The following is a 25,842-nucleotide window of genomic DNA, read 5'->3' on the forward strand; positions in this document are numbered from 1 at the left end:
CAGCTCCATCTGAAGCTAACTGGCTTGCATGTGCGTGGCTGCCGTATACAGAGACATGATGAGACAGTGCACCCCAAGCCAACAGCTCTGGCCTCAGAAGTCATGGGCACAGGTTCCAGGCTAACCTGTCCCTAACTCCTGGCAGGTCACATCCTTTTTGGGGCCCTGGTTTTGTCCCCCATAAAACAAGAGGATTGGACGATGGTCTCTGAGCTCCCTGGCAACTAAAGGGCCCCTGAGTCTGGCCAGGTTCAGGTGCAGCTTTAGGGTCAGGCGTCATGACGAGGCCAGCGCCTGTCCCATTCTGCTGAAACTCTGAGCGGCATCTTCTGGTCCCCATGTGTCCCGAGGCCTTACCTCAGCGCTGGGAAGCCTGACAACCGATCTCTCCAACTCAAAAGATCACAGCAGGAGGAGGGAGCAAACCCAAATCCATCAAGAGATAAACCAATGGGAGAAAGTCTGATCTCTGGGGGGTGCTCCCCCAGGGGTCATTGTCGTGCTGCAGAAGCAACAGTTTCCACTGTGTCAACAGTGACCTGGGGGCCTCCCAAGCCCCGAGATAGAAAACAAGAGGGTGGTGAGCCTGTTGGTCCACTTGTCAGAGGCAGACATACATCTGAACCATCAGCAAGACTCATGTTTACCGAAGTCCCCGGATACCCATGAGGATCTAAGACGGACACCCTGGGAGCACGGTGGAGCCAGCTTCTGGGACCAGCCAATGACACTGGCCAGATGGCAGGACGCATAGCACCAGCCACAGCTGGACGCAGGCAGAGTCAGTCAGAACCTTGGCTCCACCACTAACTGGCCAGGTGAAAGACAAGATGCCTTGGTATTGCAGAGACAGGAGCAGAAACAGTCCCCGAGCCCCTCTGCAGTCGTTCACACGTGACCAAGCCTAGCACAGAGCTTAGACCAGGGGTCCTCAAACTACGGCCCGCGGGCCACATGCAAATACAAATACTGTATTTGTTCCCGTTTTGTTTTTTTTTTACTTCAAAATAAGATATGTGCGGTGTGCATAGGAATTTGTTCATAGTTTTTTTTAAACTATAGTCCGGCCCTCCAACAGTCTGAGGGACAGTGAACTGGCCCCCTGTTTAAAAAGTTTGAGGACCCCTGGCTTAGACCCACACACACCCAACCAGGTCTGCCCCACTGACGAGATGAACGACTTTCTGGAAAAGATAGGGTAGCGAGGCCCCTACTGGGGTGGGTGGGAGGAATCCGGGCTGGGTTCGGGCGGCAGGGACAGACTCGGGCTGCTGCGGGGAGGCTCCCCGGCTGTGTAGACAGAGCACAGTACACTTTATGACGTGTTTCCCCAGCCCCGTCACTCACTCCTGTAACGGGACCCCCGTGCAGGGGTGCTGCTCTCGGCCCAGGTCTCCTTCGTCTCCTTCGCCTCCTGTGCAGCAGGTGAGCAGTGGTGGGCAGGGCTGGGCCTGGGGGCCCAGAGCCTGGATCTTCTGAGTAACTGTTCGTTCTCTTTGGCTGGAGGGAACAGGGCAAGAGTCCAAAGTGAAAGCTCCCCGGGGCAGGCACCTCCCATTTCTGAGCACCCCGCTCCTTAGGGAAAACGATCAGAAGGGTCTTTTCACATCTCAGCCCCCTCCACTGTGACGCCCCTCCTCTCACTTGGAGAAAGAGCCGAAGTCCCAACCTTGAAGGCCCTCCATGGCCTCCCTCCTCCTTCCTCTCTGGCCTCCCCTCCTTCTCTCACGCTACCCCCTCCGTTTCAGCCACCCAGCCTCTGCTCCTGCTGTGATGTGTGAAATGCTCTCCTGTCTCAGGGCCTTTACAGGTGCGGGTCATTTCCTCGCTTCCCTCAAGTTTATAATCAAACTAGAGGCCTGGTGCACAAAATTCATGCACTGGGGGGTGGTGGTGAGGGGGGTGTCCCTCAGCTCGGCCTGCGCCCTCTAGCAGTCCAGGAGCCCTCGGGGGATGTCTGACTGCTGTGGAGGTGGGAGAGGCTCCGGCCACCACCATTACGCTCCCCAGCCAGGAGCCTGGCTTCTGGTTGAGCAGAGCTCCCCTTGTGGGAGCACACTGACTACCAGGGGGCAGCTCCTGCATTGAGCATCTGTCCCCCTGGTGGTCAGTACTCATCATTGCAACTGGTCATTCCCCTGTTCGGTCGATTTGCATATTAGCCTTTTATTATATAGGATAGAATGTCAGCATCTCAGGGATGCAGGCCACCACTCAATAGTATCCCTTGCCTTGCTTTTTTCCTCCCTAGCACTTTCCATAGCCTAACGGTTACCCATGTGTTTTACTTCTATTATTTGTTGTCTGTACCCCCAAGGAATGTAAGTTACCTAAGGGCAGAGTTTTTTTGTTTGTTTCCTGTGGTATTGAATGAATGAGTGAATGAATGAATGGATGGAGGGAGGGATGGATGGATGAATGAAGAGAAGTCTCGACTTCCTTTACTGGAAAAACCTTCATGACATTATCCTGCCCAATCTCCTGCCTTGGCCAAAGAAATGTTTTATTTTCCCTAATTGCAAATGTCTTCCCAAGACACAGCTTCTCTACTCCCCATTGTGAAGCAGTTCAAGAATTGAAGATGGTCTCTTAGTCTAACCCAACCATACTGCCTTCTGTAGCAATTCAAAGCCCTTTCTTCACGGTCAGTCCTTTGTGGTGATGAGGAAAATCAACTAGGCCCAGGTTCGATGAGGCCACCCTCACGAGCATTACAGAGCCTGTCTCTAGGCAGAAGGGCCAGGTAGTGGAAGGACTCTGGGCCGTGATTCCCAACCAGAAACAGGTTGGGTCGGAGTGGGGACTATCCGGTCAGGATGAGAGGCCATTTGGCCAGTGAGTCCTCAAGGTTTGCAAGTGATACTTGGGGACTCCAAAGGGGGCTGGCCTTGTTGCAGGCTTGGGAGTGGTCCCTGGGGGTAACCAGGAGGGGAGAGGACGCTGAGCCGGTTACCCATGTGTCTGCTGAGCAGGTAGTAGATGGCTGCGAGGAGGCAGGCCTGTAGGACCAGGGACACGAATGCGATCACTAAGCCATGCCAGAGCTGCATGCCTCTGTTGGGAAAGGAGAGGGGTCAGAGTGAGAAGTTACAGAGATGCCAATACAGCTGCACACCCACCCCTGCCTGGAGCCAGAGGCCGCCCTCTGGTGTTGCTGTGTGCCTGCTCTCTGGACAGTAAGGCCTGGGAAGCCGGGGACAGGAGGGTGCACCCTGGGAAGCCAGCTATAGCTGTTAGCCTGATGGGACCTCACTCACTCTGTCAGCATGGCCAGCTTCCTGCAGAGCGGCCTGGGGTTGTGAGTGGGGCTCAGGCGCTTCCTGGTGCAGCAGGAAGAGACTTGAGAGGAGCCACCCTGGGTACCTCGTTTCCAAGCAGTGGCTCCAGCAGACCCGTCAGGAGACCTGCAGGAGGCAAGGCAGCTCTGGTCAGGACTCCTGGCCTCACGCGAACCCAGTTCTCAGGGGAGCCAGCTGCTTGGGGCCATTGGCGCTCCTCTCCCAGAGCCCCAAGTGACTGTGCACGGAATGAAAACCGCGGAACTAAGACGCTGCAAAGAAAACGCAGGGATGATCCAGATAAAGTGAGACGGGGTTTTCAGGAAAAACTATGATCGTGAAGGATTTGGTGCCTTGATTGAAAAAAGGCGCAGATATGTTTTAGTGCAGATACTTCTCAACCAAATCTCAGGACCGCACTGACTTCTGGGGCAGCTGCAAAAGGAAGACTGGACTTGACCAGGAGAGCTTGGTTTCGGCAAACAGCTGGAGCTAGGCCCGTATGTCTGCAAAATCAACAGCGTTCCACTTTTAAGGCACTCTTTGGTATTTTAAAAATATATCTTTTTATTGATTTCAGAGAGAGAGGAAGGGAGAGGGAGAGAGGGATAGAAACATCAATGATGAGAGAGAATCATCGATTGGCTGCCAAGCCTGCAACCTGGGCATGTGCCCCTGACCTGAATCGAACCTGGGACCCTTCAGTCCACAGGCCGACACTCTATCCACCAAGCCAAACCGGCCAGGGCAGAACTTTCTACAATGCCAGGCATGAGGAATACACTCAATAATTATCAGGTATTATTCAACCTCAAACACTCACCACCATGGCAGCTAGAGCAGAGCTATTAAAATTGGGTTGGTCTATTTTAGGAACCTTAGGTATTCGTTTTGCGTAGTTTGGAGATAAGATCCAGGACAGGATGAGGTATGAAAATCATGACAGATGTCATTATTTCAGTGGCTAATGGCCCCTAACCACAGCGAGCAGCTTGTTCCCTGGGGTATAATTGCAGACTGCTGATCAGGCAGTCGGCAGAAACATCTGCTCATCTGCACACACACATAGCCAGCACCTGGGAAAGGAGCAATTTCAGGTAATTCTGTTGTGAAAACTGTCCGGACCATGTTGGAGTTGGTACACCCTGTTCCATCATCAGTATGGGAGCTGTCCCGCCCCCTTTCACGTTGCTGAGTTTGATGCCCAGACCCACCCTAACGCAGTAACCCCACAGGCACCCCAAGTCCGCCCTTCAGCAGAGAGCTTTTCCTCTGTTCCCTTCAGACCTGGTAGAAACCCTGAGACCCCTGCTTAAGCTGGGTCCATGTTCTGCTGATAAAGGCGCTCGCAGGGCCTTTCTAGTAATGCAGCAAACCTGTCAGGGGCGAGCGATGAAGACGCGCCTCTTCCTGCCTGACGCCTGCTTTCCTTGGATAGTCGTTCTAGAAAGTGGTTTAAAGCAGGAGCACAATAAGAAGATGATTTATAGCGATCTTTTAAAATTAAGTAGCTTTAACATTTTTAAAGCTTTTATTAAGATTACTTTGCAATCTCCATTAATTTATTGTTTTAAAAATTAATAATTGGCCCCAAACAAGAGAAACAAACAAACAAACAAAAGAAATGGAGAAAAAATAATAATTTGCCCTGGCCGGGTGGCTCAGTTAGTTGGAGCATCGTCCTGTGCACCAAAAGGTCTTGGGTTTGATTCCTGGTCAGGGCACATACCTAGGTTTCGGGTTCAATCCTTGGTCTATAAATTAGCAAAACTGATGCCATAGGCACAGAAAACTTAACCAGATCAAAACCAAAATGAAAAGACAAGAAAGAAGCCCTAACTGGTTTGGCTCAGTGGCTAGAGCATCGGCCTGCGGACTGAAGGGTCCCAGGTTCGATTCCGGTCAAGGGCATGTACCTTGGTTGTGGGCACATCCCCAGTAGGGGGCGTGCAGGAGGCAGCTGATCGAGGTTTCTCTCTCATTGATGTTTCTAACTCTCTATCCCTCTCCCTTCCTCTCTGTAAAAAATTAATAAAATATATTTTAAAAAAAGAAGAAGAACCTGCCCTGGCCAGTGTGCTAAATGGTTAGAGCATCAGCCTGCACAAGCATGGGCCTGCACACCGAAGGGTCGCAGTTTAAAAAAAAAAAAGACAAGAAAGAAGTTTGGGAAGTAGCATGGTATCCTGGTCATGTATGGGAGGCAACCGATCGATGTTTCTCTCTCACATTGATGTTTCTCTCTCTCTCTCCCTTCCCCTTTATCCTCTTTCTCTAAAAAAATATCAATAAACATATCCTTGGGTGAGGATAAAAGATTAATAATTCAAGCTATAACATGTCGTGTGGCATAGTGGAAAGAGAACGAGACAGGAAGATGAGAGCCTGGCTTCTCCTGGCTGTCACCTGCTAACGGCGTGACCCGGGACAGGCAGAAGTCCTTTCCAGGCCCTGCTGAGTTAAGGGCTCCAGAAAGTGCCCCTAAGGCTCTTTCTGTCCCTAAGCGTTCTGTTCTTTCAAGGCCAGGGTAGAGGATGGGAAAAGGGAAACAAAGGTAGATGGAAAGAGAATATTTTCAAAGAAAAAACCTTTGTTCCATTTTATAATTTTACAGAGCCTCCTTCACATAGACATTTTCTCCTAATTTAATATACAGTTTTGAATAATCAAGAAAGAGAGAAAACATAAATAAACTGAACTAATAATGAATGAATATAACCACAGAGACAGAGATAAAAATTGTGAGACTACGAAGGGATCAAAAAAATCTCAGTAAAATTAATGCTTTGCTAAAAAACTATAAACTAGCAAAACTGATGCCACAGGCACAGAAAACTTAAAGAGATCAAAGCCGAAACAAAAAGACAAGAAAGAGGTTTGGGAAGCAGCATGCTATCTTGCCGCTAAAGGCAGACAACTTGGAGTCAGACAGCCTGGGCTCACGTCCCAGCTCATTCTCTGCAAGAGCTTGGTCTAGGCCAGTGATGGCAAACCTTTTGAGCTCAGCGTGTCAGCATTTTCAAAACCCTAATTTAACACTGGTGCCGTGTCACATATAGAAATTTTTTGATATTTGCAACCATAGTAAAACAAGGATTTATATTTTTGATATTTATTTTATATATTTAAATGCCATTTAACAAAGAAAAATCAACCCAAAAAATGAGTTCGCGTGTCACCTCTGACACGCCTGTCATAGGTTCGCCATCACTGGTCTAGCTGTTTACCCTCTCAAAGCCTCAACTTTCTGATCTGTAAGATGGGAACAATAATAACTGATTCTCAGATGAATATAAATGACACCTGCTTCTGAGGATGAAATGTGAGATGTGTGAAGCAGTCATTATAGCTTTTGTCACATAGTAATAAGCATCCAATAAATGACAGCTATTATTTAGAAATTAAAAGCATTACTAGAATTATCTACTAAAACTTGGTGTCCATATACTAGTTTTACAAATGAGTTATTTTAAACTTTTAAGGAACATGTGATTCCTATGCTACATAAGCAAATCCAGGGCGAAAAGATGGAAAACTGTCCAATATCATCTCACTTATGAATGCGGAGGTAAATAAATCATAACTAGAGGCCTGGTGCACGAATTCGAGCACGGGTGGGGTCCCTAGGCCTGGCTGGCGATCGGGGCTGATTGGGGCTGTCTCACCCCGTCCTGATCAGGGCCGGCAAGGGAGAGAGGCTGCAGGAGGTTGGCCAGCCAGGGGGAGGGACTGCAAAAGGTTGGCCGGCCATGGGAGGTTGGCTGTGGAAGCACACTGACCACCCAGACACCCAGGGGCTGTGAGAGTGCACTGACCACCAGAGGGCAGCTCCAGCATTGAGCGTCTGCCCTGGTGGTCAGTGTGCATCATAGTGACCGGTTGACTGGTCATTCGGTCAACTGGTCGTAATGGTCACTTAGGCTTTTATATACATAGATATCAAGAAGTTACTCCAGGGATGTCCAGGATTCAGTTATTACAATGATGAAAATGAATGGTGAGTATTTCCTGTGTGCTTTTATCCTTTTGCTCTACAAAAAACAGACATTATCGCCATTTCCTAGACAAGAACAGTAGGCTGGATGAGGTTGAGCAACTTGTCTGGTCTCCCCTCTGGAAGAGTCAAGTTTTAAACTCAAGTCCATCTGACTTCACAGCCTAATTCTCAATCATTACAAAAAACTGCCTTTTATGTAATATAAATACAGCATCAGTAAACTAAAATTTAAATTAGTGATCTCAGTAAATGCCAAAAGACATTTTATAAAATTGAATGCTCGTTTCTTATTTTTAAGTTATACAATAAAAATATGAGGATTGTTTCTTAGTCTAACAAAGAATATCTCTTCTATGCCAATAATCAACTCCTTACCAAATGGTACAATATTTTAGCAGTTATTTGAGAACAAGGATGTCTGCAATAACCATTTTTTAAAAAGTTAGTTCTGGAAATTCTAATTCCTGGAAGTTTGAAGTTCCTCCAACCTTCAATCTATGATAATAAGGTTATTGAATATTTATTGAGCATGTCCTATGTGGCAGACACTTACATATATTAACTCATCCAATTCACACAACTACCCTAAAGGTAGATATATTATTATTTCTATTTTACAGAGGACAAAAGTAAGACACAGAGAAGTTAAGTACTTGCTCAAGATAATGAGAAGAATTAATGGGGCTTTGTGCCCTGGTGGGCTGGCAATGGAGCCTGAGCTAATAACGGTGCATGAAGGAAATGAAAGTGTAGTTCTGGGCAAGGAGAAGTCAAATTCATCCTTATTTGCAAAATATGTGATTTTATACCTAGAAATCCCCAAAGAATCTATTGAAAAAACTAGTGAAATTAACAAGACTGCTCAGGGAAGTCCTGAGGGCATGATACATATTCTAAAATTCCCAGCTATTCCTTCTATTATGCCAGTAACAGCCAGTTAGAAAATAGAATTGGGGGGGATGGGCATCCATGAGCTTTAGCAACCATCACAATAGATATATCTAAGAATAATTTTATTTATAAGAAAGTACTTTTGAAGAAAATAAAAGGAATTTACTGAGAAATCTAAAAGACAAACTAATAGAAAGACATGTTCCAGATTGGAAAACTAGAAGGAACTAAGACATGTTTCAGATTGGAAAACTAGAAGGCTAAAAATAAAATCAAATTGAAGTTGATTTCTTGGTATAATTTAATTCCAATCAAAATTACAGTGAGATTTTTTTGATAATTTAAAATTATTCTAAAATTTACCTGGAAAAAATAATAACAGTCAAGATGGGCTAAAACAGGTATATAATGAAATGTTACAGACATTTAAAACTATGTTTAGGGCCCTAGCTGGTTTGACTCAGCTGACGCCTGCGGACTGAAGGGTCCCAGGCTTGATTCTCACTAGTGAAATTAACAAGACTGCTCAGGGAAGTCCTGAGGGCATGATACATATTCTAAAATTCCCAGCTATTCCTTCTATTATGCCAGTAACAGCCAGTTAGAAAATAGAATTGGGGGGGATGGGCATCCATGAGCTTTAGCAACCATCACAATAGATATATCTAAGAATAATTTTATTTATAAGAAAGTACTTTTGAAGAAAATAAAAGGAATTTACTGAGAAATCTAAAAGACAAACTAATAGAAAGACATGTTCCAGATTGGAAAACTAGAAGGCTAAAAATAAAATCAAATTGAAGTTGATTTCTTGGTATAATTTAATTCCAATCAAAATTACAGTGAGATTTTTTTGATAATTTAAAATTATTCTAAAATTTACCTGGAAAAAATAATAACAGTCAAGATGGGCTAAAACAGGTATATAATGAAATGTTACAGACATTTAAAACTATGTTTAGGGCCCTAGCTGGTTTGACTCAGCTGACGCCTGCGGACTGAAGGGTCCCAGGCTTGATTCTGGTCAGGGGCACATGCGGGCACGTACCTCGGTCACAGGCTGGATCCCCGGCCCTAGTTGTGGTGCGTGTGGGAGGCAACCAAATGATGTGTCTCTCTTATCAATGTTTCTCTCTCTCTGCCTCTCTCCCTCCCTTCCAGTCTCTCTAAAAATCAATTGAAAAAAATATTCTCGGGTGAGGATTAACAATAACAACAACAAAAGAATGAAAATTTGTAAAGAAAGAACACTCTGGGTCATTAAGCATTTTGTCTATCATATTAGTTTAGTAATAACTCTCCCTAAATCACCTCATCCAATTCACCAAATCCAGAATAGTTCATGGACAATAATTCTGTATATAAAATATAAATTTATTCATGATGTAGATTTATGAAAATTGGGGATTTTATTTAAATATACTTTGTTCAAAAGGGAGAAAATATGCCTAAATGTTAACAAAACTAGGTATTGGTATTGTGGGTAATGTTTTATTTAATTCTTGATGCTACCTCTTATTATCAAAGTTTTGTGCAATTAATATGTATCCTTTTTCTAACATTTTTAGAGTGCTGTAACAAGCTCAGAAATTCTGTGCGGATTAAATGATCATAGTACCAAATGTGCCTATATAAAAATTTATTTACATCTAAATTGCATCTCACTATATGAATAGAACATTGAGATAACCAGCTAAATGTGTGCATTGCAATCAATCAGAAATGTGCTGAGTGGTCCGCACGGTACGGTGTGAACTGCTCTGGTAGACCTGGAGGAGGAGAGAACGCCATCCAAACGCTACAGGTGGATTTAAAAAAAATACTAGAAATGTATTTTCTCCCCGTTATGATTTTCAAGAGCTCACGTTTTACTTCGAAAATCAAGACATTGATTGTGAGGAAGTAAAAAAGCAGAAGAGATGGCACAACAAAGCGTGATGACTTGTCAGAATATGTGCGATTTCAGAGGAAAAAGAGATCCGCGCAATAGAACGTTCAGAGAGGGGTCACTGAGAGGGAACGATTTGAAGAACGAGTAGGTAATGGATGGAGGGTGAGTGGGGAAATAGCAACCAGCGAAGGGCGTCTCCTCTCCCCGACTGTAGAGGAGGCGTTGATGGAATTGCTAGTCTTCTACAAAGTTCAACACAGAACTGATACACATGGGAATAGGCAATATGGGAGAACGCGGGGTACACACAGGCAATCTCACATGCATGTGCAGAAGAGTGGGGAGGGGCAGGCGCCTCTGACCAGACACATTGGTTTGGGAATTTCAGCTCTGGCCTTGCTGGCTGTGATGTGCTTTCTCTCTCCAGGCCTCGGGGTTTTAGCTGAAAGATGAGGAGGGCACTTGTTTCATTTCTTTCACTCGCACACATTGTGTGCTTACCATGTGCCAGCATTGCACAAAACATTTTGCATAAACTATCTCGTTTAATCCTTGGAATAACAACCTTCTGAGGTCGATACTATTGTCCCCATTTGACGAATGAGAAAACCAGGCTCTAATCCCCCGTGGAGGAGACAGAACTCGGACCCAGGCTGTTTGGGTCAGAGCCTTCGCACACTGCACACAGTATCGTATTCAATTTTAGTCCAGAGCCTGGCATATGCAGTTGACCCCTGGACAATACAGGTTTGGACTGTGTGGATTCACTTATAGGCGGATTTAAAAAAATACTATAAACGTATTTCCTCTTCTTTATGATTTTCTCAATGCCATTTTTCCTCTCACTTTATTGTAAGACTACATTATATAATCATATAACATACAAAATATGTGTGTAACCCAGTGATTTTCAACTGGTGTGCCACAAGAATTTTTAAGACACAGGATACCTGACTATTTAGTCAGGGGCTCTGAGCTCCTTTCCCTTAGATCAGCGGTTCTCAACCTGTGGTACGAAGTAGCAACGAAAATAATTTTATGGTTGGGGGTCACCACAACATGAGAAACTGTATTAAAGGATCGTGGCACTAGGAAGGTTGAGAACCACTGCCTTAGATGGTCAAATAAAAAAATGACAACTGCCAACACAACAATAGCCATCTGGTGTGAACGAATCAAAAGTATACCTTTTTTTGGGTCAGATCGGCAAAAAATATAGTATATTTTTGGTGTGCTGCAGAATTTCAGTAATTAGTAATTTTACTAATTAGTTTATGTGTGTTGTGAGATGAAAAAGGTTGAAAATCGCTGTGTTAACGACCTGTTGATGTTTTCAGAAAAGCTTCTGGTCAACAGTAGGCTATTCGTTGTGAAACTTGGGGGAGTGAAATGTTACACTTGGATTTCGACGGCTGAGGGTGGGGGGTCTGCACTCCTAAACCCGATGTTGTTCAAGGGTCAACCTCAGAGGTGCTCAACAGGGGGCGACCCTCAGACCAGAACAGAGAATCCAACCCAAGATTGGCGCAGCTGTATAAATGCACCCATTTCCACAGGGCCCTGGAAAACAGTGGGCTCACTCCTGATTTTCATTTCCAATGTACAAAACCATACAGTCCCGGGAACTCCCTGGTACCCAGACAGTCCCTGGCCCTATGACTGTCCCCGTGTCCACCCACCAGGGGACAGAAAAGATGCAACTATCCAACTGTGAGAAAGAGGAGCGAGGTCTGCCAAATACCATGGGGAAGTAGATGATGGGAGGCTAGGGTGTCACCTTTGTTCTGGGTCTCAGAGAAGTCCTTTCGGGATCCCCTTCAGTGCTGGTCACCATGGCAGGAGCCTCCCCTGAGGGTGGGACGCATCTGGAAGAATATGAAATGGCAACCTTTAAAATTCAGCCCCTTTGGGCATTTCACTTCCTCTTTCCGAACCTGTTCCCCTGTTTATAAGCTGAGAGGGATGGGCTAACTAGATCTAATTTCTGACATTTTGTTGTAATTCCATCCTCGTAAAATGGACATAAAGAGTGATACTCAAGTTAACCAGAAACAGCAACTTTGAGTTTCAATCAGAGAGGCCTCATCTCTAGGAACACACATTTCTAAGTGCAGGCACTGACCATTTTTTTAGGAGGAAAACAAGTCATCCCAAATGTCTAATGAATAGAAAGCGGTTTTGCAAGAAAGTACCAGAGGTGGATGCACCTTGGAAATTTCGGGGAAAGCATTTGTACAAGCAATTACTTGAAATGAATGAAACCTTGAGTGTAACTCAGTTCCAAGACGAAATCAGCAAGTACATCAAGAATCGCCAGCAGCTTAAGCAGCGCTCAGGGATTCCTCTGCTAGCTCCCACCAAGCCCCAGGCGAATTGGGAGACCCACACGGTTCTGTTTCATTGATTGCCCAACCAAGTTTCAGAGAAACAAAGCACGGATAGTTTATGTTATTATGAGCACTTCGGTGGCTGGGACCATATTTTACACTCCACAGTACTTAGAGGTGATGGATGGGGAAAAATACTTCCTGGCATTCTGTACACATGGCAATTAGATCAATTTGCATATAATAAATACTGTTTAACCTTGGGGGAGCCGCTTAATGGCCCAGACCCCAGAGTCTCTGTTTTTTCCTCCGTTAACAGGGAAGTCAACTGTCTCCCACACAGAATTTGTCAAGAGGGGTACGCGAGACCTTGGGCCCTTCCAGCACCGGTCCTCCCTCGCTGGGTGTCAAGGCCCAGCTTTATGGCTTTTCTCTTCGACAGCATGCATTTTCTGAATCCCATTCATAACATTTTAATTATTTTTTATTATGTTTTTATTGATTTTATTATGTTTTTATTGATTTCAGAGAGGGGAGAGAGATAGAAACATCAATGATGAGAGCGAATCATTGATCGGATGCCTCCTGCACAGCCCGTACTGGGGATTGAGCCTGCAACCTGGGCATGTGCCCTGACTGGGAATAGAACCGTGACCTCCTGGTTCATAGGTTGATACCCAACCACTGAGCCACACGAGCCGGGCTCACTCATAACATTTTTAAATTGCCAGGCTGGTCCGCTTCCCTCCACATATACCAGTCCTTTGCAGCTCAGCGTGAATCTTAAGGAAAAAAATACCTGCAGAGAGATGTTCTCAGGAACCTGGTTGCCAGTGAAGAAGAGTAATTAATTAATAGCCACTACTGGAGCACTGAACGGGGCCCTGTAGTCCTCATAATAACACTGGGCACTTTGCGTGGCTTTACGCCCATTTCCCAGATGAGGAAACTGAGGCTTTACCACAGTTCAGCAGAGTTCTCTGGATCCAGTTCTGTCTGGACTCAAAGTCCGTGCGCCCCTTAGCCAGAGCCCTGCTGGTTGCTGCTGCTACTGCAGACAGATCTTTCGTCTCAGGGACCAAGAGACTAATGTCATAAAGAACAAACTGCAATTGAATTCCCCCTCCTGCGACGCCAACACAAAATTTGAGAATCCCCTCTGAAACCTCTACGTAGATATGCTCACACAGACACACATTTCTCAAAATCGTTTAAAATCCTACCTGCCCCGACAGTACTTACCTCCGGGGCCATGAGCAAGGTCTGGTCCCAGCCTGTGTTTCAGCGATGTCCTGACGGAAACATCTCCCCACTCCCCCACCCCGAAGCTTCTCAGTCACTGGAGGTCAGTGGCAAATGTTTCAACATTTCCAATAGGGTGGGGGCTGCTACTCAGGAGATAATGATCTAGCTCCGTTGAGTAGAGCAGGGGGAAGCCACAGACACCTCCTCTTAGCAGGGCCCTGCCCTGCTCCTTCGTGCAGGCAGCTTACTAGATGGAGGAGATTAGTGGTCTTTTTCTCTCCATGTGAGCTCACGTTTAAACACCACGAGTATGCACAGCATAGAGTGGAAGCGCACTGGAGGAGGAGTCAAGAGGCCTGGGTTCAAGCCCCAGCTCTGGCACCAACTCGCTGCATGAGCTCAGACAAATCTCTTCCCCACCAGGGCACTCAGGTCCTTCCTCTATAAAATGAAGAAGTCGGTTTCTAGATATTAGCGAAAGCCTCTTCCAACTTGGCCCAACTCTGAATTTGTGCGTGGTGAGGCCGTAGATTGGGACAGTGTGTATGGGGCATACGGCAACTAGTGAGGATCATTTTTCAAGAACAACTTCTTTGCCATCGAACGTTGAATCAGGCCAACCTGAGACAGCTGTTGCGGCTGTTCAGCGTGACTTCCTAGCTGGGCCTTCTACACCCTCAGGCTTTGCCCTGCCAGTTTCAACATACACTTCCCTGTGCTGTAACTCTGCCATGGCCTCTAAGTCATTAACTCCAGCTACAGTTAACCCACGGGAATCAAGCTGAAATTCATGACTGGCCACTTCGGTTATCCTTTTACACGAGTCCGGTGTAGATGTGGCAACAGCTAGCGTGGTGGGACGTTCACACTGCTCTGCTCGTCTGTGTGGTCTGCTCTCCTCCAGTGCTCGCAGCTCCAAAGAAGTATCTTTGAACGTGACATGTTTTGGGGTGTCGCGCTGCGTGAATAGAAAGTCAACTTGACCTGGGCCGCAGTGGCCTGGCGATCAGGAGCCTTGGGCCTCTCTGGACTGCATTTTCGCCACATGAAATTGTAAGGAGTTTTGATTAGATCGTCCATGGCTCTGCTCTAAGTAGTAAAGTAAGAATCGTTCACCGTCTTCTTCTCTGTATCCCTGGCCTCCAAAACACAGCCTGTACCTGGTAGGTACTCAACAAATGTTTGTGGCATGAATGAATGAGTGAATGGATTAAAGTGCTCTGTGAGGGCGGATGGGGTATGCTCGCATCTCACACCCGGCCTCACGGCACGCGTTTGCTGAAGATGAGATGATTATCTCAAATGCACTCAGCCTGCTCCTGCCAAGAGGCCACTGGGGAGGGATTCGCACTCGGGCTGCTTGAAGCACTCCCTCTCCCAAGGCTCCTCTGCTAAGCCCCAGTGACAGGACCCCTTCCCTCTGCTGGCAGACTCCAGCCTCACGACAGGATTCAAGAGGAGATCAAAACAGTGATAAACGAAGTTATATCACCTGTTGATGTGAAACAGGAAGCTGTTTCTAATAGTTTATCACCTGATGGCGAAAGAGCAGCTGATGGAGGTGGATAACACACTTTCTCCTCTCCCCCCTCTCCCCCCCTCACACACACGCATACACGTTTCTAAGACCACATCCCTCCCAAGTCCTTTTCCCTTTGCACAGTGTCTCCCAGGGAATGCAGCCACTCTCTGCAGGAGAATCATTTCTGAACATGGAGTGTCAACAGGATTAGGAATTTTTGAAAGGGGCGGAAAAAGCCCTACTCACTATCCAATCTCCCTAATACATTTTTGCATAATGCTTTCCCTGCATACTTAGACTTTTAAAAAAATAGACTTACAAATTGTTTTTCCACATTATAATGAATGAGCTTTTAAAACCCACAACTCTTGCCCTAGCTGGATTGGCTCTGTGGATACAGCATTGGACTGCAGGCTGAAGGGTCCCAGGTTTGATTCTGGTCAAGGGCACATGCCCAGGTTGTAGGCTCAATCCCCATTGGGGAAGGTGGGGGGGCGTACAGGAGGCAGGCAATCAATGATTCTCTCTCATCATTGATGTTTCTATCTCTCGCTCCCTCTCCTTTCCTCTCTGAAATCAATAAAAATATATTTAAAAAAAAATAAAACCCACAATTCTTGTTATGTCACTTTCTGCTTAAAACCTTCCAGTGGCTTCCCATTGCACTTGGGATGAAATCAAAGACTCTGAACAAATCTATAAGGCTCCCACTCCCTGGCAGCCACCTGCCCTTTTAGCTGTATCTCAGGGACTCTGTTAGCTTTTCTGTCTTCACACTCTTCCAGGCCTGCTCCCACCTTAGGGTACAGGGTCCCTCTGTGCCCAAAAAAGTTTTCATGGAACTTTTAAGGGCTGCCTAACTTCCCATTTTGCTGTTATCAGTGTCCCTTGGGTCATCATTCGATTGTTTCCAGTGGTTTTACTATTGGAGACACCATCATGATGGATGATTTTGTACACATTGATTTATTTGGGGGGGCTTATTTTAGACTATTTCCTTAGGATCAAGTTCCAGGGGTAGACATCTAAGTCAAAGAAAAGTGTCTTTATAGCTTTTGTGTTGTATCGATCTTCTGCTCTTAGAACATGCATTCCATTGGCAGTATTGGAGCCTGTCCATTTCACTTCAATCTGGATAGCAATGAATTATCATTTCTCAGTAATTGTATATTGTTATGTCCATGAGTATTTTAATTTATGCTTCAAGTCTGTTTATTATCTATAATAATAAAAGGGCAATATGCTAATTAGACTGGATGCCTTCCGAACGTCATTCCGGACATCCTTCCTGACGAAGCCAGGATGGAGGGAAGCCAGCCAGGGTCCCGGGTGCCTTAGGCTGGACACTTTCCGGACGTCATTTCGGACATCCTTCCTGATGAAGCCAGGGCAGAGGGAAGCCAGGCCAGGTCCCAGGTGCTGGAGGGAAGCCGGTGCTGGCAACCTGGGGAAGGAAGGCCTACTCTTGCATGAATTTTCGTGCATTGGGCCTCTAGTTAGTAATAAAATGTTTTATTATTCACAGCAAGGGTACCAGTTGCTTCGTATACACTAGTTCATTTAATTCTCACAACTTACAAGGAAGATACTGTTTTACAAAGAATTTTTTGTGCACTGGGCCTCTGGTTAGTAATAAAATGTTTTATTATTTACTGAGCACCAGCAAGGGTACCAGTTGCTTCATATACACTAGTTCATTTAATTCTCACAACAACTTACAAGGAAGATACTGTTTTACAAAGAAATTGAAAACTGAGAAGGTTAACTTGCCCAAATTTATAGAGTTGTAGTAAGTAGCAGAATCACGATTCAAATTCAGAGAACAGAGACCCATTGATTGGTTGGTTGCCTCCCGTTGAGCTCCCACCAGGATCGAACTCAAAACTTAGGTATGTGCCCTGACTGGGAATCAAACCCTCAGCCTTCCGTCGGTGCATAAGATGATGTTCCAACCACCTGAGCCACAGTGGGCTCAGGGCTCAGATTAAATTCTTTATTGATTAAAGGTTTCACTCCATAAAGTTGAAACTGAAGTTTAAACTCAGTAACAGATGCATTAAAATGCCCACCTCACAGAATTGTTTAAGAGTCAGTGAGCACACATGAACTATTCTGTTCACTTTGGAACACTCTACCAACGTTAGGTTTCTTATCTTTTAAAAATAACATAGAGGGAACTGAAGAATGATTGCTAATGAATGCAGGATCTCTTCTGGAGTGATAAAAAAGTTCTAAAATGGATTGTGGTGATAGTTGCTAAAATCCATGGAATTGTATACTTTGAATGAGTGAACTGTATGGTATGTAAATTCTGCCTCAATAAAGCTGATATTTTGAAGGTTTTGCCACTATGGCTACTATGCTATTCCCTCCAAATGGTTCTGTCATTCACTCATTCATTCTGCAGTTATTTGTTGATAGTCTACCCTGCACCTGGCTAAGCACTTGGGATACAGAGGTGACGAGGTAGACATGGTCCCTATTTTTATAGGAATCATAGACTTCAGAGAAGAAATTACACAAAGGTGTTAAGGGTGCTATGTTATGGAAAGTGAGAGGGAACCAGGGAACATACAGCAGAGGAGCTCATCACAGTCTTTGGTCGGATAAGCCCTCAGCTCTGACCTTGGGAGGCTACAGGCAGAGGAAAGAGCATGCGTGGGGGCTCAGTGTGGGGAGAAAGAGCCCTGTGCATCTGAAACACTGAGAGGCAGCCAAGATACAGGAGAGAAGAGAGGGAGGCAGGGACTGGCAGGCTGGAGAGGCGGGTATGGCCAGGATTACAGAGGGCCTTGTAGGCTTGTGAAGAAGTTTGGATTCATCCAGTGGGCGACAAGAACCCATGGATGGCGCGTTGATCAATTGAAAGGCGGCAAGATCAGAGCTTGTTTCTAGGAGAACCCTCTGGTTGCAATGTGGAAAATAGGTTGGAGGAGAGAAAGGCACATAATGATTTTTTAAATATGTGGGAGGGAGAAGTGATAGGATTTGGTGATTGAACTACTTGGATGGGAAGAGGGAGGAAGGGAACTCCACAGTGACTCTGAGATTTTTAGCTGGGCAAGTGGGGGACCGAGGTGAGATGGGGAGTGGCGAAGGAGCAGCGGGTGCCTTCTGTTCTCTTCTGTTCCCTTCTGTTCCTGAGCCATCAGTGTGAGAACACGGGGGGTTGGGGGAGGGCAGTCATGTTGTGGGTAAGGACCCAGACAATGACATGCACTGGCTCAGCTATCCTGTGACTCATCTTCTTGGGGATGAAAACAATAACAGCTTTCTCAAGTGCTGTTGTGAGGATTAGATGAGCTAATATAGATATATGAAGCACTCACAGCGTGTCTGTAAAGGCTATGTAAGTATTAACACATCGTAGAGACGACAAGTGTGTGTCATTGCTGTGGTTATTATACACCCAGAAGGTGAAGTCCAGTGAGAAGTTAGATGTGTGTGTCTGTCAGCAGTCGGAGGCTGTAAATTTCAACGGCAGCAGCAGACGCAAATGCCACTGAAGTCTTTGAGAGTGAAGTCAGCGGGCAGAGGGCCAGGAGAGAGCCTGAGGCGCTCCAATATCAGAGGGACAGGTGGAGCCTGCCAAGGGGACCCCAAGGGCATGGCAAAGACACAGGTGTGCACAGATGTTATTTATCTTGGGGCTTCGAGCTGTTGCCACACTTGCCTTGCGGAGTCGAGATTGCCCTGGCTGGAGTGTATCCCGGAGACATCGGTGATTTCAGTAAACAAAGTTCTGAACATCTGTGGCCGGGCACATGTTTTCTGAGTATATTAAAAGACTAAACTATTTTTTACAAAGCCTGAAATACAACTCCTATAAAAACAAGACTCCCTTGGGAACAAGGACCATCCCTTCACACTCATCACTTTGCTAAGCTTGACCTTGGCACTCTGAGTGTCTCCTTTTCCTCGCCGAGGCCAGCCTGCTTGCACACACATCTTCTTCCTCCACTCCCCACCTGGATCATCGGTTCCTAAGGAAGTGAGAAATGGGGGGCCAGCAACTGATTTATTTGTTGAGTCCTGTTTATGAGGAACTGCTGCCAGATGATACTTGAAGTAGGTAACAAAAAAAAAAAAGTGTTAGCTAATGATGGCTGTTGTCTCCTAATGATGGCGAAATAGTTCTGCTCGTCTAGTTCTTCCAACTAATCAGTGACAAATAACTCCTGATAGCATAATTGGCTGTGATATAATCAGTTGACAATGATTCTGTAGATTTTTGTAGCATAGTTTGCAGAATATTTTCTATAACATCCTGAGGCAGTGCCTATCTGTGAGGTTGTCATCATTATGTTCATTTTACAGATAAGAAAACCTGGACTTAGGGAAATAGGTTAACTTGACAAAGGTTTTACACGGTAAGTCAAGAGCCAAGACTATCAGCTGATGGGAGGGTAGAGAAGAAGGGAGGTAGGCAGGTGGCAGTGGGAGCTCCCAGTGCTCCTTGGAAAGGGGTGCATTGTCTGTAGAGGATTTAAAATAAGAAAACCAAATAAAAGCAGTCTGCTTTTTATTATCACCACTAGAGGCCCAGTGCACAAAATTTGTGCACTGGTGGGGTCCCTAGAGGCTACCGGCTGCCAGCTGGGGCCTCCCTCCCTTCCCCTGACTGGCCCTGCCTTCTAATCAAACTCCTGGATGACCTTCCTGTCCAGGGGGCAATTTGCATACTATGCTTTTATTATGTGGGATGAACCAGTAATTCTAAATAATGTCCATAATAAAGCACTCTTCCCTGCTGGGCACTGAGAATCTAGCCTTTTCTAGCCTCTGATGGGGACGTTCAGAGAGCAAGTGAGCCTCATTCCCAGTCACACAGAGAGTTCTCTCAGGGCTTTGTAAAGTGTTTCGTGCTCCAAGTCCCTGCCATTATTAAAGCACATACCTTTCCTTTGGGGATGCTCAGAGCCTTGCAGAATTATGCTTTCCAGGGAGAAATAACTGCCATCTGGCCAAATGTCAGGAAGCACCTCAGCCTACTTATCAGAACTTCCTAAGAATCTTCTGGAAGAGCAGCACCCATTCACTCCTTCAGCAAGATGAGCTGAGCATGATGGAAGCAGGAGCCATGGGTGCAGGTGGCTGGCAAGGGGAGGAAGGCAAGGGTTGTGGGCAACTTCTTTTGATGATGAGCTGGGAGAATTTGTGCCTGAGATCTGGGCCTCCTTGGAGCATACAGCTCACTTCCCTCTGGGCTTTCACTGGAAATAAATGTCCAGAATTCCCCCATCCTGACTGAGAAGGGCAGCTCCAAAACCACAAAGGCTAATAGTATTGGAGAGTCTTAGAGGCTAACAGCCCAGACCCGAGTTCCCTGGAACCTAGAGCTCCCGATAGAAACCCGGACATCTCAGGCAAATCAGGAGGGTGGGTCACCCCTTCTTCTAGGGCTGAGATTTCTGTTTCTTAAATATAATTTCATTGATTTCAGAGAGGAAGAGAAAGATAGAAACATCAATGATGAGAGGGAATCATTGATTTGGCTGCCTCCTAAACACCCTCTACTGGTGATCGAGCCCACAATCCGGGCCTGTGCCCTTGACCAGAATGGAACCCGGGGCCCTTCAGTCTGGAGCCAGACCCAGGGCAGACTCACAGGCGTTTCAGGAAGACCCTAGGGCAGAGTTTCTCAACAGCAGCACTTGGCATTGTATGCAGGGTAACTGGGGAAGAGGAGGGAGTGCACTGTAGCAAGTTTAATAGCATCTCTGGCCTCCACCCACTAGCTGCCAATAGCCCCACCTTGTTATGACAATGAAAGATATTTGCAAATGCCTCCTGGGAGGGAAAGCAAAATTGCCCTCAGCTGAGAGCCGCTGCCCTAGAGAGATATGTCATTTGCTACCTTCCCCAAGAATTCAGGACTGTTGGGCACAAATCAAGGCCAGGAGAGGGGTGTCCTGGCTTCAGGCTGGGCCCAGTCACCCCATTTGCCCACATGGTAGCCTAATGGCTACACACCCCTCTCCCGCGAGAAGAAGCAGAGTTAGCCTGGTCGCTGGGGTCCCCGGGTAACAGTGCCACCTGGGCAGTTGCCCCTAAACAAGCTCTTCCCACTGGGCATTTCAAGGATCACCTCCTGTCCTATGAGATACTCTGTGGGGAAATAAAAGGAGGCAGGAAGAACAATGAATACATGTCAATTCACTAAGTGCATTCGATCTGAAGGCTCTGAGAAATCTTGCAAGAAAGACACTTGTTTAAATGTTACAACCCAGACTTACGCCCAGGTCAGTGATGGTGAACCTTTTGAGCTCGGCATATCAGCATTTTGAAAAACCCTAACTTAACTCTGGTACCGTGTCACATATAGAAATTTTTTGATATTTGCAATCATAGTAAAACAAAGACTTATATTTTTGATATTTATTTTATATATTTAAATGCCATTTAACAAAGAAAAATCAACCAAAAAAATGAGTTCGCGTGTCACCTCTGACACGCGTGTCATAGGTTCGCCATCACTGGCCTAGGTCAACCTGTCCATGAAGATGGAAACTCAAGGGCTCCATCTCTGGACTACGGGCTATTTGGAAACTCTGGCGCCCTCCCTGGAGTTTCTGAGCAGGTCCAGAGGGCTTGCGATCTTGTAGTCACTTCTGGCTCTGAGTAGGGCCTCCAGCTGAATTGTCCAACTTATTCATAACACCCCTCTTCCCACTTCCCCCTCATTTCTGCTCTGTGCGGACCAAGATGTGGGTTTCACTTGCCTTTGCATGATTTCCCTTCCCCTGAAGACCTGCTCCGGCATTGCGGAGGTTCATAGCAGAGGACGTCTTTCTGTGCTTCTAGCCCCATTTTCCTTAGAAACTTTCCTCATTGTCTCCCTACCTCGTGATTCATCCAGCCTCCCCCTCTGGCACCCAACTCCCTTCTCCTCACTTTATTGTACACAATACCTTCGCTTTCCCTTCCTTGTTTGATCTCTTGGACCTACTTTTGCACTTTCGAAGCCTTGTTAGCAGGTGGCTACATAATTTATCGTTCAAACTATGACACTTTTGAGAGTGAAAGGGGACCTAATGATATTTTGGGGGAACAACAGGCATCCACCAGGAAAGTCCCCAGAAAACCAGGGCGCATGATCACCATACATCTCTGCTACAACAAAGACTCTCTACGCCAGGATGCGCTCTTTATCAACCCAGAAAACATGGCAGAGGCTTGGAAATTGTCCTGTTTCCTTCCCACCTTCTCCCCTCGCCATCCCTATAAGAGGATGGAGGGAGGGGTGTGTTTTCTTATTGGTAGTGGCTTCCATCAGCTCTGGCTGTAAGTGAAAGGTGGTTTTTCTTTTCTCCATTATTCTGTTTGTTCATTATTTCCCAAACTTATTTGGTCATAGATCTCCTTTCCTCTCTCCATCCCAATGCCCATTAACATCTCCCAGAACTAGAAGAACACACTTTGGGGTTTTTGAGTCCAGAGGGAGGGAGGATTGTCTGTCTCCGCAGCCACTGAAATCGCCTTGGGTGATGACAGGATTAGGATGGAGTGGAGACCAGGAATCCAGCTTCAATGAATGAGGGAGAAATCCGAGAGTGACAGAGAGTGGTACAAGCAAAGGCACGATCCCCAAAGGACCAGGGGGCTCTGTACTAATGTTCCACAGGCAATGCTGTCAGAAACACGGCCTTGGATCACTGGTTCCCAAACTCTGGAGCTGGTTTGCTGCACAGATCTCGTCTCCTATGCCCCCCACCCCCCATTCCTGGCACACGTATCTCCTTGCTGTTCTTGGACCATGTAAGGCTCACTCCACCTCAGGGCCTTTGCACCTGCTGCGCCTTCCACCTGAATGCTCTTCCCATGGACCCCCAGGTCTCACTCTCTCACTTCCTTCCCTGACCATGACCTTCCCTGACCATCTAATCTACAGTAATCACTTGTACCTGGTAGGCCATACCTGCTCGGACTGGCTTTAGTTTTTGCCATAGCACATGCCACCATCTGGCAGCCTATGTATTTGCCTGTTTATTTGTCCACTGCCTGTCTTCCCCTCCTAGACAGGAAGCTCCAGGAGGACAAAGATTTGTCTGTTGGGTTCACTATTATAGTCCCAGAGTCTAGATCATGGTGGCATTTAATAAAGGATTTAAATGAAGGAAAGCAGGAGTGGATCAATTGCAAAGTTTAGACATCTTCCAAAGTTCCCTGGGAGCTGTGCCTGGTCAGTGGTGACATGTAGCCCACTTCCACCAGCTCCTCCTTTCCCAGGTGGGAGCTCATTCTGTGTGGGAGCTCACCAAGTCTCACTCCCTCAGTAAAGCAGTCCTCCACCCTTGGTATATTGTCAAGACACCCAGGAGTGTCAGCCATTCACATCTCCACAGTCATGAGCATGCTCATAATGAACTCCTACAGGGTGCTAATTCCCTACAGGGCAGAGCAGGAGAGGCAAGATCCAGAAGCTGGGCCCTGGATAGCATGAACTCCCTCCTCAGCCCTGACCTCAGGAGGGGCAAGAGCTAGAAAGGACTCCCGTGTTGGCCCGTCCCTCTCAGGGACCTGGGGCCATGGGTAGTTGGGAAAGATATGTCCCTTGTCTTTTACGTCACTTCTTTCCTGTAGAATTTTACTTTGTTTCCAATAAATAAGAAGAATACACATTTCCCTCCATCAGAATATGTTTTATGCATTTCTTAAGCGCGCAACGCACACACATACACCTAATGCAAAAGCTGTATCAGGATCCAGCTGGGGCACAGATCTGACTCTCCACGCTGAAGCATCTCATTGGCTTCCCATCATTTGAATACAATGGAGGCATATTCCACTTGGTCTGGCGATGTCCTCCTGGAGCGATCAAAAGGGGGCATGTTGGCATAGACAGCGAAGTCCTCCTCTTTCCAGGGGGCCAGGTGGATCACGTTGGAATATATGGCATCAGCATGGCAGGAAAGCTCCTTTAGAGATAGGACCCTGTTAGAGTCAGGTGGCTGGGCACAAAAGACTTCTAGAGACAAGACTTACTACTGGGCTCCCTACGGGACAGGAAGTGGAACACTGGGTTCTTGCTGAACAAACCCTAGATCAAGGGTGGGCAAACTTTTTGACTCGAGGGCCACAATGGGTTCTTAAACTGGACCGGAGGGCCGGAACAAAAGCATGGATGGAGTGTTTGTGTGAACTAATATAAATTCAAAGTAAACATCATTACATAAAAGGGTACAGTCTTTTTTTTCAATAGTTTTATTCATTTCAAACGGGCCAGGATCCAGCCCGCGGGCCGTAGTTTGCCCACGCTGCCCTAGATCCTGCTCAGTTTTCAAGAACATTCCTTTTATAGCTGTTCTTTGCCTCACCCCCACCTCCATATGTCCTGCTCAGTTTTCAAGAACATTCCTTTTAAAGCTGTTCTTTGCCTCACCCCCACCTCCATATGAGATTCATTTAGGAAAGAGCATGAAATCATGGAGGAGATGACTGGGAGATGAAATCATCAGATATGACTCAACTCTTTCCTTACCGAGGATTTGTGGAGAAAGTTGGTCTGATGCCTCAGTTGTTTCTTAAAAAGTCCTAGAGAAATTAATAAACTCAGAGTCAGCCTGGAGCAGTAACTACCTTTACTTGGTCAATTGCTGGACTTAGGGTTGAACTTTGAAGTTCAAAATCCACTATGTTCAACCCATTGTGCCTCTGAGACTGAGCTAAATGCCCAGGAAGAGAAAGAGGGAGTATTGGTACACTATAATGTTGGTTATTATTTAGATGAGATTATTTGGCATCAACAGTTCTTCTAGTTGATGCATATAAAAATAAGTATATATGCAGATTGCTTATACTGTATATAGCTTTCAGCATAAGGCATTTGTATCATAAATAAATCGTATTGCTACATGTAGAATCCATGGCAACTCCAGAGAACAGACCCCAGAGCTTACCCACGCTTCCTCTTTCCCAAAGCTGCCCCACAGGAAAGATACCCCCAAGTGCAGCCCCAGTTCCTCCCCTTTCTACATTTCCAGTTCTTGGGCCAACTTGTTGGACTCACTCTCATGCCTCCATTTCTTCAGGGCCAGGGACAAGAGACCCACTAGGAGCAAGATGAGGACCACAACACCAATGGAGCCAGAAACAGCTTCTGCTATGCCGAAGCTGAGGAGAGCAAATAAGAGAAAGGAGAACACTCCAGCTGCCCTGTGTGGCTTTGTTGATGAGGAGAAAGTTGGTCTGATGCCTCAGTTGTTTCTTAAAAAGTCCTAGAGAAATTAATAAACTCAGAGTCAGCCTGAGCTGGAGCAGTAACTACCTTTACTTGATCAATTGCTGGACTTAGGGTTGAACTTTGAAGTTCAAAATCCACTATGTTCAACCCATTGTGCCTCTGAGACTTAGCTAAATGCCCAGGAAGAGAAAGAGGGAGTATTGGTACACTATAATGTTGGTTATTATTTAGATGAGATTATTTGATGCATATAAAAATAAGTATATATGCAGATTGCTTATACTGTATATAGCTTTCAGCATAAGGAATTTGTATCATAAATAAATCTTATTGCTACATGCAGAATCCATGGCAACTCCAGAGAACAGACCCCAGAGCTTACCCACTTTTCCTCTTTCCCAAAGCTGCCCCACAGGAAAGATACCCCCAAGTCCAGCTCCAGTTTCCCTCCTTTCTACATTTCCAGGTCTCGGGCCAGCTCGTTGGACTCACTCTCATGCCTCCATTT

General features: G+C 46.1%; 1 protein-coding gene and 1 long non-coding RNA gene across 2 annotated transcripts in view; both read right to left on the minus strand.

Annotated features, from left to right (window-relative positions):
* Positions 1 to 3,398, minus strand: part of LOC102760588 (chromosome unknown open reading frame, human C1orf186) — a 4,720-nt gene extending 1,322 nt beyond the window's left edge. The window contains exons 1-3 of the mRNA XM_006754418.2: positions 3,258 to 3,398; positions 2,954 to 3,054; positions 1,348 to 1,500 (exon numbers count right to left, since the gene is read on the minus strand). Coding sequence (XP_006754481.1) covers positions 1,348 to 1,500; positions 2,954 to 3,054; positions 3,258 to 3,268 — 265 coding nt within the window. The 5' untranslated portion in view covers positions 3,269 to 3,398. The remainder of the gene's footprint in view (positions 1 to 1,347; positions 1,501 to 2,953; positions 3,055 to 3,257) is intronic.
* Positions 3,399 to 23,807: 20,409 nt separating this feature from the next.
* Positions 23,808 to 25,261, minus strand: LOC107184450. The gene is made up of 3 exons (XR_001515302.1): positions 25,161 to 25,261; positions 24,633 to 24,685; positions 23,808 to 24,069 (listed from the first exon to the last, which is right to left on the minus strand). It is a non-coding gene; the product is annotated as an uncharacterized LOC107184450 (long non-coding RNA).
* Between the last annotated feature and the right edge of the window lie 581 nt (positions 25,262 to 25,842).

The sequence above is a fragment of the Myotis davidii genome, unplaced genomic scaffold, assembly GCF_000327345.1.
Source record: "Myotis davidii unplaced genomic scaffold, ASM32734v1 scaffold710, whole genome shotgun sequence".
Taxonomy (NCBI): domain Eukaryota; kingdom Metazoa; phylum Chordata; class Mammalia; order Chiroptera; family Vespertilionidae; genus Myotis; species Myotis davidii.